This window comes from Globicephala melas, chromosome 7, assembly GCF_963455315.2.
Source record: "Globicephala melas chromosome 7, mGloMel1.2, whole genome shotgun sequence".
Classification (NCBI taxonomy): domain Eukaryota; kingdom Metazoa; phylum Chordata; class Mammalia; order Artiodactyla; family Delphinidae; genus Globicephala; species Globicephala melas.
This window is the reverse complement of record NC_083320.1, coordinates 4,472,500-4,486,509: the sequence shown is the minus strand read 5'-3', so window position 1 is coordinate 4,486,509 and position 14,010 is coordinate 4,472,500. Positions and strand designations below refer to the sequence as shown.

Sequence of the window (14,010 nt, the reverse complement as noted above, 5' to 3'; positions counted from 1 at the left end):
CCAGCTACTGGGTCATCCCCCCACCCCCACCCCTGCATATATTGCAGAGTTCCTTCTGCCCCAAGACCTTTGCACCTGCCGTTTCTTCTGCCTGGAATGATTTCCCCTCCCCTCTTCACACAGCTAAGTCTCCAGTCTTCAGATCCAGAATCACTCTCTAAGCCCTCGAGGGGGCCTCGGACTCGCTGCTCAGCCAGGTCTGGCCCCTCGTTTGGTACCTTCGAGGTCTGGAGGGCCTTGGCTTTGCAGCTTTTCACGTCACAGCAATTTCCCAGTGGTGTGTGTGGTTGTCTGAGTCAAGGCCATCTCACCCACCTGGCTGGCGCTCCATGAGGGCAGGAAATACCCATGCTCCGGTTCAACACTGTACCACCAGCACGGGAGCACAGCCGCTCCCTAGAAATGTTTGTTGAATGAATAAGTGTTTAAGGGACGCCTGTGGGGGAGAGCTTTCATCACCAGTGTTGGCCTGGCACTTCCCCAGCTCCTGGGCAAATCTAAGTGTGAGTTATTTATGACTGCCCAGGTAAGGGGCAGGAGGAGAGAGGCACGTGAGCAAAGGCCTTTATCCCAGACCAAGCATCCAACCCACGAAGTCAACTAGCGGCAGCTGGTCTGGTTCCACCCTCGTGGGCGTTTCTCTGCCCTCCTGCCCGCTCTCCTCCAGGCCGGGCCCCCTGCGTCCCGGCAACTTCCAGAATTCAAACCTGGCTGCATCCTGACATCGCACCTGCACCTGCCCTCGCGTCCCCACCTGACTCTGGTGTTAAGTAGCGGTCAGCCGGGCAGAAAGGCCTGGCATTGTCCACATGCTTTGCTTTCCCAGCCGTGACACCGCTTTGATGTTTGCGGCAGCGCAGTGCGCGCGGCTCCGACGGATGCTTCGAGTCCGCCTGCTGCGGCGCTGGTGCCTTTGTCTGGGCACCGGGGAACTGTGATTTATGTCATAAGCTCGCTGTGAAACCTTTTGCCTCAGTAATTCTGAGCTCCGTGGGTGTCTCTTTACATCTATTTAAAGCGCGGCTGCTGCCCACGGCTGGCGTGCTCTGTGACATTCCCCGGTGCCTCTGTGTACGCCTCGCCATGGCGCTGAGTCCTGCCTGCAGAGTATCTTTGTGGCTCGTTTCAGCGTGTTTGCTGCGCGCTCCACGGGGCTGCTGAGCGAGTCGGGTCTGCGCTTTGATGTCCCGCGTGCTGATTAGACCCCTTTCCCGGTGGAGCACATGCAGGGGGTCTGGATGCTGATGCCACATTTCCAGAGCGTTCGCCCTGGTTGTCCTGGGGCGAGGCCAGAGCCTCACAGGCACTTGTACGTTGGCTTGGAGGATGTCCAGGTTGGTAGTAAACGCGCTCTTGCCCGCAACCTGCTCCTAGCCGGGGGCGCCGGGGGTGGGGTGCTGGGGGCAGGGGGCTGCGGACCTCCTCCGCACCGCCCCCTGCCCCCACCCCCACCCCGAGGTGTGGGCGGGTCTCAGCGCAAAGACATGGGAGGCCCGTTTCCAAAGATTTTAACTGCAGCGCCGTGCCCCGGAGTTGCTGGAATCCCCTTCTCTCATTCAACAAACTGACTGAAGGTTCCCTGCACTGTGCTCTGTGAAAGCCTCAAAGTATTAAGATTTCTCAAAGAAACTCCGGTTCTTTCCGCAATGGTGTGGAACTGCTCGGAGATTCATCATCATCTCCAGAAGCCAAGCACCTCTCGTGGCCTCTGGGTCCCCGTCGTAACTAACTGTCCCCAGACCCAAACCCACAGCCACCCCGCACCCCACCCACTGACCTGCTCCATTCCTGTGTGGCTGACAAAGGATGTCATGAGGGGATCCCAGGACAGGGCCCCTGGAGGCCCAAAGGGGAGGCACTGGGTTTGCTCTGCATCTCTAGGTCAGGGTGGGGTGATTCCCACAGCCTTGGAGACAGAGTTCAGGTGCTAGAAGTCCTGTCCCCCGGGATGATGCCTGTGGGGCTGCACCTCGGACACTGAAACCTGGACAGCGGTCTCTAACAATCGAATGCCTTCGAGGCTAACAAAGGATTATTACTCGTCACCACTGAAATATACTGATTTTCTTTTTTCTTTAAAAGCATTTGTCCCAGGTGTTTTTCACCGTTGGGCATCATGTAAAGTCTTGTTTCTTTCTTTGTTGTTTCGTTGTTTCTTGTTCATTCTTTATGTCGTTTCACACCATAAGGGCTGAAGGGTGCATCTTGGTTTAAGGCACACACGGTGTGAACTGGAGGGGTGGTAGGTTTCCATTTTATCGGTAGATGAACTAAGCCTGCTAATATTGGGAAACGTCTAAATGTGAATCATGAATATAAAAGGGAAGTGTTATAGAATACAGAAAGGCTGGCGTTTCTTCCCTTTCAAGAGTCCATGCACGGCGTGGAAGTCACTGCATTAGTAGAACGCCTCAAGAGGATGACTCGAAGACGGTGCAAGACTCAGCGTAAGAAACTTGTCATCAAGTTTGTCAAGTAAGGAAACACCCAGGGAATCGTCTGGGTGGATTTTCCATTCTCACCTGTGTTTTGAGAGACAAGAGTTTTACTCTGTATGCATCTGGGATGCAAAGTTAGCATCTGAAAGAAATGTGTGAATCTCACTATTTCAGACCATCTAGACCATCTAGCTGTTGTCCTTTTAGGATAACAGCTTTTAGGCTATTTGTGTAAAGCTTATCAGGCCAGACACATCTCTGGCATATGACCGGTGAGTCTGGGATAATTTTTAAATTTAGCACAGCCAATTTTACATCGAATGGAATGACCTCCCTTCAATGAAGTCTTTCGGGGGAGGACAATCGCTTATTTTAACTAGTATCTTGGGAACTTTCCTTTTGGAAACATTTTGTCTTTATTTTCTCTGATAAGAAATGTTTATTCTTCATCTTTATCATTTCAGTGCAGATCTGACACGTGGAAAGGCGACAAGCGGCTCAGAGCCAAGTCTGCAAAGTGGGGTTGAGGTCCCAACACAACCTTGACCCTGAACAGGGCATTTCACCTGATTGAAATCCAGGTAAGGGAATGTCAGGAACCTGGTGTATTTCACAGGCGTGTGGTGAGGACTGAATGAGAGAAATCTGTGAAGTGCTATCATTAATCCTATTAATAAGGTGGATGGTCACATTGCGTATTTCATTTCAAGCCAAATACCAGATGCGACAAGAGACTGATTTCACTGTTCATCAATTACACCAAAAACAATCTGCCAAAATATTTTGAGCCATGACGGCATCATAGAAACAAGGGCCTGGCGTCCCCAGGTCACAACTCTGCAAGGTCTCACTCGAGTATGCTTGTTGACCCCCCAACCTTTTCATTTTCTAGTGACTCTAGAAAGGGTTGCCCAGCCCTGGCTCCTCAAAGTGTGGTTCCAAGACCTCACCCTCATCTCTAGTCTTGCTAGAAATGCAGACTCTGCCATCCCCTCCCGCGGGATCAGAATCTGCATCTGGACCAGTCTCCAGGCGGGGTTCCGGGCCCCTGAAAGCCTGAGAAGCGTTGAATGCCCCCCGGCGGCAGGCCGGGTCCCTGCGCTGCCAAGTCCTCGTGGCCTGTCCCCGACCCCTTCTTACCTTGGGGAAGGCGTCGGGCCACACGGTGGGGGAGCCGTGGTTGAGCAGCTCCTGCAGCGTGCGCTGCGGCGCGGCCTCGGGGGCGCAGGCGGCCGTGTGCAGCACTCGGGCCAGCGGCGACGCACCCCCGTAGTCGAGCGCGCCCGCGTCGGCGCCGTGCCGCAGCAGGAGGCGCGCCAGGCCGTGGCGCGCGTGGCCGCAGGCCTTGTGCAGCGGGCTGCTCTCGTCCTCGTCGCGCGCGTCCGCCGCCGCGCCGCACCGCAGCAGCAGCGCGCACAGGCGCAGGCAGCGGGCTTGCTCGTCGGGCCGCCGCGCCGTGCCGCACGCCGCGCTCAGGGCCGTCTCGCCGCGGGCGTTCCTCGCGTCCACGAGCGCCCCGCGGCCCAGGTAGAGGCGCGCGTGCTCGTCCAGGCCGTGCTGAGCCGCCACGTGCAGGGGCGTGTCCAGGCCCGCGCCGCCCACGCGCTGCACCGAGGCACCGTGCTCCAGCAGCGCTTGCGCGCACCTGCGGGGAGGCCAAGGTCAGTCACCCGGGCTGGGCCCGGCGGACGCCCCGGCACCGGCGCCCTGTCTCCCCCAGCCCGGCACGCCCTGCCTGCGGGTTCCGGCGCTTCGGACCCCCCTCCCTCCCCACAGGGGGGTGTTGGCTCCTAAAACAACCAGGACAGGAATCCAGGTCTCCCGTGCCCAGGCTATAGGAGTTCAAACTGAGCTGTAAAAAAAAAAAAAAAGATTAAGGCAAACCTGGGGATACAGGTTACCAAATGGTGGCAACAGCTTGGAACTTTTCCTAAGAACCCACGCGCCGCGTTAATATTTACCTTGTAATTTGTAACTACTTGGTGCTACCCTGGAAGGTAATGTGGTTCAGGTGACGGTGCTGGAAACACGAATTACCCGGGCGCTTTGTCACAGGTGGCACTTGAAGGGTCTGGGAGTCAGGGTTCTAAGGAGGGCCCCTTAGGCCGTCGGGCTCTTTATCAGCCGGCAGGTACCTGCGCTTTGGCAACGGTGTGAGGCAAGGCTTGCCTTACTCCCTGGGAGGGAATCTATCCATCCCTCAAGACACGGACACAGAATGGCACTGGGGTGTCCTCAGACAGCACTGGATGCATGGGCGAAACCCACAACCATGCCCAACTGTGGGACTATCTTGGTTTCAACCAAGCTCTCCTTGAACAGACTGTGGATTTTGGCTGTTGCTAAATGCCACGATGGTGTCCTGGGGTTTGTAGGCTCCCGTGGGACACTGTGGTCTCCCCCAGAGGTGGGTGTCTCCTGCTGCTTCCAGGTCCATCAGGTGGATCCCAAGACTGTCCTCTCCCAGGACAGCAGCTTCCACCTGGGAGAGCTCCAGGCCCCTCACTCCAAGCCCAGGTGGCATTTGCTGACTGGGCAGGCCCATGCTGGACGTGGGGCCTCAGACACTGGTGGGGAACTCAGCCTGGACCAGCCTGAGAGTAGGACAGTCTCAGAGACCCTCCCACCACCCTCCTCCATCTGCTGGCCCTTGTCCTTCAAGGGCACTGCCAGAACACCAGCCCCACTTCAGTCCCCCACTCCCGGGTCACCTCCTGGACGTTGCCATCAGTGTGTTTACTCCACTTCTGGCGTCGGACGCGCCAGCATGCTGACTTCACGGCGTAAGGCTCTGGTCCGCCTCGCTAGCCCTCCTGTTGGTACTGTACTCATCTCTGCTCTGTTGAGACTTGGGTCATCGGCCCCTGGCTTTCTCAGCCCTTCCTGGCTTCACTTCCTTCCCTGGGCAGCCCTCCACTCTCTTCTCGGCATCCTCAGGTCCCTTGAGTTGAGGGGACGTGGCCGTCCCCTGCGTCAGTTGGCCACATTTTCAGCTGGGAACCCAATCATCACCCACCTGCTCTTCCCCGCCTTGGCGGCAGGGTGCTGCTGGAGGGAACACCATGCATGGAGATCGGCCTCTGGGCTCAGCTGGTCCTCAGGGCCCTTTGGTTCTACTTCCCAGGACTGAGCACCAGCTTCTCCTTCCTTGCCCTTTACTGGCTGTTCCAAATGTTGACCACTGTCCCCAAGAGGTCCTATTTCTACTCTCCTCCTTCTCAGCAATCTACCTCTGCTTCACTCAGAGTGCACGTTCTCCCAGGAACTGCCGTCCTTCCCGCCTTGTGCCGTCTAGTCGGCCCCCACACCTGTTAGCGTCTGCGTCTACACGATTGCCCTCTCCTACTTCCATAGGTCTGAGGAAGGGGCTCCCTCCGGATCCTCTTGCCCCAGGTGTAGTCCTCTTCTGCTTCCTTGGGGGTCTCGCTCTGGGCAGTACTTGCTCTTTGCTTTCCCCCTGTCCCCCACCCCCTCTTCAGTGGGCCACTCAGCCCCGTCGATTCCATCTCTTGAATAATCACCTGAACTGCTTCCTCCCTCCATCCCCGTTGTCACCATCCTTTGTTGAGGCCCCCAGTCATTTTTTGCCTGAAGCTAACGACAGTCTCTTAATTTGTTCCCTGCGCCAGTCTAACAAGCTCCGTACTACCCAGAAAGAGCCTTTCCAGTGTGAATCGTAAGACCTGTGCCCGCTGAAAACCCAGAGGCTCCTTCCGGCGGCTGAAGAAAGCCCAGGCTCCTTTCCGCGGGACACAGGACACCGCGTGCTCCAGCTTCCGTGGGCCTCACCAGTTTCATTTCCTGATGCTCCATCCCGTGTTTCGATCCTACCTGACCAGGTGTGGTTCTTAGGACGCGTCCTGTCCTTCCTTCCTCTTCCTCTGGGTCACACCTCTGTGTTGTCATGTTCCTCGTGCCTAAGTGTCTGGGCGCAGCCTTTGTCACACTGCGTTTCAAATGTTCGCCGGCACGTTTGATTCCCCTCTTAGACGGTTGGCTCCTTGGGTGTAGAAATGGGGGGTTATTTATCTCTGCTTCTCCGCGCCGAGGGCAGGGCTAGCCCACTGTTGGTGTTCCCTGAGGGCACGTTGCACAAACGCATTTCGTTAATGAACATCCTCCGGTTTTCCTTCGTGTGGTGGCTGTCTGTCCTGTTCTTTACCTGACTGGGGCTCTGAACGGGATCCTCTGGGGGTTTCCAGGCCGGAAGCTGCTGCCCTTAAATCTGTTTACATTTCTACCCAGGGACTCTCAATGTTTTAAATCCTCTCTCTGTATTTCTCTAGCCTCCATGTCAGCAGTATCTTGGGAAGTGGTCTGTCTTGGGTGGAAGATCTTTACAGACAAGTACAATTTGATGTGAAATGTCCTTTGGGACGATAACCAGCTAAGAGAAGATGCAAATTTGACAATCAGAGTGCTTCAGATCTGCTTCCTCCTTGCCTCTCTGGGAGGAATTTTGAACAGTGCAGCAGGAGGTTAGAAATCAAGGGTTCCGTCTCATTTTGCCACTGAGCCTGTGTGCACTCACAAACAATTACAAAACATTTTCTTCTGCTCTTTTTTTTTTTTTTTTTAAAAGCAGCCCAACCTCTCTGAAGAAGCCCACCGGGGAATATAAGTGGGTCTCTTTTCCACGTCCACAGCCTAACAGGCTGACGGCCAGGTTGCTCTTTGCAACAAAGATACCTTTCAGAAGAATGAGGACGCTGGCCCACCCTCTGGAGGGCTGCAGATGCCCTTTTCATTTTTAATGGAGAGCTTCTAATTGGCTAAACCTTGGTACTTCCTTAGAGCAGATAATGATGTAAGTTGCAGACCACAGGCAGGAGAAAAAAACAACACAACAAATTGACTGGGGCACATAGCTGCTGGCACACACTGGGCAGTCATTAAAAATGAAGTTGTGGGAACCTGTTTAATGACATGGAAAACTATTTGCAGTGGTCATGTGAAAAGATCGGGTTACAAAACCGCATGGAGCACTCGCATTTAAAAAAAAGGAGCAGGTGTGTATGTGCATATGAAGAAAGCCTAGAAATACACAAGCCAGCGAGTTTACCTCTGGATAATGGGGTGATGGTGCTTTTGTTTCCTTTCTGCCTGCCTGTATTTTCAAATTCATTTTCCAAAATGAATCAGAGTTGCAATTTGACAGAGGGACCAAAACAGAGGTTACTTACTAATAACAAAACCATCCCCCACTGCTACAGCAGCATCTCTTGGATTCTAAGAATGTCAGCTCAGCTTTCCAGGTTTCCAGAATGCTCTCAAATTTTCCATTGATCTGTCCAGGCGTAAGCAACGATCTGGGAAAGCACGTATGGCAGTGCCTCCGAGAAGGTGAGTCGAGAGGAGCGGGTGGGGGTGGGTGGAAGGTCCTCAGGGCTAAGCAGAGCAGTGATAACAGTCTTGGGGACCTGCAAGACCTGACCTTGTGTGGGTCAGTGTCTCCAGTCAAGGAAGAAGTGGTCCAGCGGGGAAAGTACCACCCAAGCCTTTGCAGGACTGTGTGGGAAACCCAGCTTTGGCCAAGCGCTTTCCTCCCAGGGGAGATTTTGTGAGCAGGTTTCCTGCTATCCTGATAGACACAAGAAGGAGGGCCTGGAGCCAGTGTAGGACAGTCGCTGTCGGGAACCAAGGGTAAGTTCCCATCTGACGATGTCAGAATGACTTGTCTCTGTCTTACGAGATTAAGGAGCTGCTGTGTTGTCTGAACAACCTCAGATATGAAGCAACTTGGGCAAACACTCCCCACCCCACCACCATCCCTCATCCCCATCTTTGATAATGATCGAGGTGACAAGCTGTTATGGGGCCCAAGGTTGACAGCACACAGAAAAAGTGGCTTGAGCCAAAAGGCAGGAGTTAATAGAGATGAACCCATCAACGGCTGTTGAATGAATGTCATTTTAACTTATTTCTAAAGAGGGAAGTGGGGCTCTGAGCCTACATCCCACACACCGCTCCCAGCCACCTCCAGCATCTTCCCGAAGCGCTGGCTTTCCCACTCGCCTCGCAGGTGCAGAAAGGTGCCGAGCGCCTCAGCCCGGGCTTCCTCACTGCTCACCTCTTCCTTACCCTTTCACACCACCTGCCAAGCCGCCCTGCGCCCCACGAGACAGAGCCAGCTCCGGGCTTTCGTTCTCCCGCGTTCCTCCTCACCATCCGTCTAGTTGCACAAAGCCCTCAAAAGTGGTATTTCACAGCCTCTGGTTCTGAGCTGGGCGGTCAGTGCATTCCCCAGCACATAGTCTTTTTATTTATTTTTAGAAGAATGTTATCTTTAGTCCTTGCAACAAATCTGTGTTGTAGGTGGAGTTTGCAGGGGGGGGAATTGAGGCTTAGAAGAAGACCAGTGATTTGTATAGGGCCATCCAGCCCAGAGGTGGCAGAGCAGAGACCCTGGCTGCTGTGTCTGGCTTACTTCTCAGTCACCCTACCCGCCCGGCTGCTCTTCCCGTTGGTACTATTTGTTAAGCACCTTTTATGAGCCGGGCACGGTGCTAGGCATTTCCCGTAAGTTCTCTCTAAGCTTCTCATTCATTGGCTCATTCAATAACTAGAGCATTTCCCCCATGCTCTGTACGCCAGCAGCTTGTCAAGGCGAGGGGGAGCGTCTCTTCTCTGAGCACTCCACGGGATTCCTGGACAGACTCACTGACAGAACACCGAAGGCAGCAGAAGGCCAAGGAGGTCTCCTGGCGCGTGGACCTCGTGCTGTACGACAACACACAACAGGAACCTGCTGCTCGTCCAGTCCTGTGGGCACCTCCGTGCCACAGGTTTCATTCTCCCTGGTTTTCAGTGAAGATGTGTTTGAGGGGTCAGCAGTGACCTCAAGGGCGGGGACCTGGGATGTGATGGTGACGCCACAGAACATGATGCTTGAGATGTGAACCCCAGCTACCGCTGGCTAAGAGAGTGAGTCAACGACCTAACGATGGTCCTGAAAGACAACAGTGACAGAGAACTATTAAACGTAAGGCGAAATTCACCAAGATCGCTTAAAGTTTTTCGAGGGAAACAGGCATTGCTTCTAAGCCCTTTGTCAGGTGTGTTCAGCTTCTGTCTCCTGAGCAACGGTTTCAGTGGCTGGACGTCGCCAGAGTCCTTGGGCAATCCTTCACTGTCCTCCTCCCGTGGTTGCTGCCCGAATTCCTTCTGACAGACGGGAGGGGCTTCGCGCCAGGCAGTGTGCTCAGCGAGAGTCATGGGTGTCATGAACCAGTCTTGTTGAATCATCATTATGCTGCTTTTCCTACTCGGAGTTGACGCAGAGGCAGATGGGCTGGAGACGTGTCCCCGGGGCAGGGTGGCTGGAGCCCGAAGCCTGGGTCCGCTGGTGGGGGCAGGCAGATCGGCTGGATGCTGGGCAAGGCAGGAATGGGGGGAGGCAGGGGACAGAGGGGAGAGACCTGGGAGGAAAACATAGCCGTGCTTTCCATTGAAAGGAGACTCCCTCTGCGGATCGACTCCCCAGCTGGCTCCAGACGAAGGGTGGGGAAGCCGCTGCCCTGACTTTGATGGAGGAGCGACTCCACTTGGTTTCCCAGGACCTTCTGCTGAGCCTATCCTTGGGGGACCTGCCACCCGCCCCTTTCTGCTCTGTATTTTCTTCTCCCTCCCTTAGCATCTCCCGGGATGCTAAGCTGTGAGACGATCAAGCACAAAGGTTTACAATTGAAAGGGCTGATGTGAACGGACAAATGCTTAAGGGTAGCGGGGAGATGGAGAGGGAACCTGCCGGCCATTTCCATCCTTGCGTTTCCCTTAGAGCAACAGCTGCCGTTTAATTTGCTTCGGAAGTGTTGGATGGTTGTGGCCGCAGCGGGTATTTTCGGCAAATTCTCCCCAGACAGCGAGCGAGATTCTGCCTTTTGGGGGACTGAGGACTGATTTAGGGAGCAAACTTAGAGAAGTTATAGCTCCACTGTTTGCTTCACTTGCCCTTGAAGGAGTATCTGACTTTCTGGAAGCTTCACCAGTGTCCCCGCCTCAACAAGAAATGGGCAGCCTTTCTCTCCTCCCCCGGCCCCAGCACGCTGGATGAAGAGGGAGACCCAGAGGCATCAGAGTGAGGTGAAGAGAAGGAGGAAAAGTGAAATAAAAGACTCTACTCGCTTTTTAGGCAGGGATGAGGGTGAGGTGGGGGGGAGCTGGGACTTGTATGAGAGAACAGTTTTATATGCATATATTTTTTAAGTCAGGTAAATTTGCATACAGAGAAACGCACAGGTGCAGAAATCGGCAAAGGAATACAAGTTTGTAACCAACATCCCAGCCAAGACGTAGCATATTTTCATCTCTCCAAGCATTTCCTTTGTGTTTGCTACCAGCCAGTCATCACCCCCACAGGCAACCATGGTTCTGAGTTCTCTCACCATGTTTTGCCTTTTCTAGAATTTTCTACCTTTTTGTGTCTGGCTTCTTTAGCTCCACAGAATGTCTTTGACGCTCATCCACATTGTTGCATGCGTGAGTAACTCATTCTGGTTTATTTCTGAGTCATATTTAATTGTATGGACTCACCATAATGAAAAAATTCGTTCTCCTTTTGATACTGATGGGCATTTGGGTATTTCCATTTTTTGGCTCTTATGAATAAAGCTGCTATGAACATTTTAATGTAAGTCTTCTTGTGGACATACGTTCTCATTTCTTTTGGATAAATATCTAGAAGTGGAATTGCTGGTAGGTGTATATTCAACTTTAAAAGAAACTGCTGAACAGTTTTCCAAGGTGGTTACATCATTATACACTCCTAACAGCAGTGTGTGACGTTTCCGTTGCTCCACATTCCTGCCAGCGTTTGGTGGTGTCTGTCTTTGACTTTAGCCACCCTCACGGGTGGAACGTACAGCATATTTCCTCATGGTTTTAATTTGCATTTCCCTGATGACGAGTGATGTTGAGCACCTTTCTGTTTGCTTGTTGGCCATTTGTATATCTTTCCTGAGGTGTCTGATCAAGGATTTTGCCCAGAGGGTGAAGGTTTGATTTGGCCTGGATTACCTCTTTTAATTCCTGACAGCGAGTTGTCTGTATTCAAATAGAACTTGGCAAGTGACCAGAAAACTGAGGAATCTGCCTGAGATGCCAGACGTGGCAAGGAAGGAGGCTAAACCTACGATAGAACATGTTTGAAAGGCCGTGATTAGAGATGAGCAGAGCTGCTTTCTGACTATCGGCAGTTTTTGAAAAAATTAGGTTAACAAGGGAGACGCTACCTCTCAACATCCGTCTCCCTTACGGTGCTTGGCTTTCAAACCTGGCTCTGACAGTTTACACTGTGCCACTTAACGGCAAAACATGGGCTGTTGGTGAGCCTCAGGTTTCTAACCTGTAAACTGGGGATAACCATGCCTTGCAGGCCTGCGGGGAGGATCATAGCATGTAAGACACTTGCAAGTGCTCAGAATGTGAAGTTCTGGACTTCCCTGGTGGTCCAGTGGTTAAGACTCCGTGCTTCCACTGCAGGGACGCGAGTTCGATCCCTGGTCAGGGAACTAAGATCCCACGTGCCGCATGGCAGAAAAGGAAAAAAAAAAAGTGAAGTTCTTCTACAAATATCAAATCATCCAGTGGGAGTAGCCCCTAGCTGACACCTTGTTCTTTAATATTCCTTGAGATGCCTCAAAGTCCTGTTGAAGCAGACCATGTTTTCTCCCCTCCACTTGAACAACGATCTGTCACTCATCTGGGATGTGGAGAGTGGACCGTTTAGTGGAATATACATCGATGCTCATGAGCTGGAACCTCATGCAAGCAAACCTCCTGTTATTAGGCAAAGGCTTTGGAGGTTGGGGCGAGGACTCAGAATAGTTGTCCCTGTTCAAATCCTGACCAGAGAGTGCCTTTCTTTCCTCAGGAAGAGTCATACTTCCTTTCTCTCTGCCCAGATTTCAACGTGCCAGGTCTGAGTTAGAAAAGAATTGTCCAATGATTTTCTTCAATAATTTTTTCCTCCCAAGATAATTAGCTGCTTCCACAAGTCCAATTCTGGCTTACGAATGAATTTTTATTTAGTTGAATTGACACAACTGGGACCAAGAAGTAAACTTGCATGCTTTTTAACTAATACGTTTGTGAAGGAAGCAAACCCTCCTCACTTTTGTTTAAATCAAGACAGCTTTAGATGAGAAAAAGAATCAGGACTCTGTTCATTCTTTTCTCATTTTAATTATCTCAGAATTTTAAAAAGGTCAAGGAGAGGAGTCTGATAATAAATAGGGCGAGGCTGGCATGCAGGCTACTAACGTGAAGAGAGTAACTTTACTGGAACTTTTCTTTTTGGGAAAATCTCTTCAAAAGGCTCCTAGATTAAAGCTCCGATATCCCTTTTTGTGTGTTGAATTCTGAATTCTGAAGCTTGCTGGTTGGAAGGAAGCACAGATAATTTTTTTTTAAAATCCCAGGAACTCAGAGACTCAAAGGTTTTAAAGTCCTGCACCCATGGAGAATTGCTGACTAAAAGGGGAGGCAGCAGAACTGGGTCCCTAGGTGTGGAGACCATTGTCATCAAGAGTAAGAAAATGAAGTGGCTCTGTATGTAGGTCAACGACCCCCTCTCTACTGTAAGGTAAAAAAATTAAGGATGACCTAAAATCTACTATGTATAAAAAGGTTCTGGAGAAAGCAGCTCTTTCCTGTCAAAGTGATAATGTTTATACTACTGGAAGCCAGACCTCCTCGGAGTCTAACTTTAGGGGGACTCTTCAGAGCTGAAAAGCCGTGGTCTAAACCTCAGGCCCTCTCTGACATCTGTTAACTTTTATCCTTCAAGGTAGTTGGCTATGTTATTGTAGAGGTGTTCAAGGGGACCCGCCAGCATCTTCCATCAAATCATTGATATTCTAAGTCAGCTGTTGCATAGTTCTGCCTGAACTTCTGGTGTGTTCGTCGCATATCTTAAACTTTCCCCCAATAGCGTGGATTTAACGAAGTCAAGACTGTCAAATGAAATCACCAGGGAGAAAGAGTCATGTAGAGAGACGTAAGGAGACAGAAGAGAAAAGGAGAAGAAAAAGAACAAAGAGGAAGAGAAAGACAAAAGAAAAGAGAGTTTAAAAGCCCCATGTTAATATAAAGACATTTTAAAAGTCTTTCTTTATTAAACAATGTGCTACATCTGAATGATTTCTGAAAAACCAGCTGAAGCCAGGAAATGAGTTTCTATCGCACAGTGTGTAAGCCGAGTAGCTTGAACGGTCTGCATGTGTCTCAGCTCCGAATGTAAGCTTGTTGGTTTGTCTTAAGGGCTGTTGTCAGGATTCACGATATTTTGTGTTCTGAGTAGGTGATAATCCTCATTTCTTAGTAAAGGGCAATATTTTTCTAATACTGTAAGGTGGAAGTTTGGAGCCCAAGGTATGAAGAAAACTTGGTTTTTAAAACTCCTTCTATTTTAAAATTATTTTAGATTTACAGAAGAGTTGCAAAGATAGTGCAGAGTTCCCAAATGCTCTTCATCCAGCTCCCTCTGAAGTTCACATCTTATATTATTATGGTACCTTTGCCCACATTAAGAAATTAACATCAGTCCAAAACTATTAACTGACCTTGTTTGACT

General features: G+C 51.5%; 1 protein-coding gene across 1 annotated transcript in view; it reads right to left on the bottom strand.

The window, feature by feature from the left end:
- The window catches only part of ASB18 (ankyrin repeat and SOCS box containing 18), a 63,244-nt gene that overhangs the window by 13,744 nt on the left and 35,490 nt on the right, over positions 1 to 14,010 (bottom strand). The window contains exon 5 of the mRNA XM_030864869.2: positions 3,579 to 4,083. Coding sequence (XP_030720729.2) covers positions 3,579 to 4,083 — 505 coding nt within the window. The remainder of the gene's footprint in view (positions 1 to 3,578; positions 4,084 to 14,010) is intronic.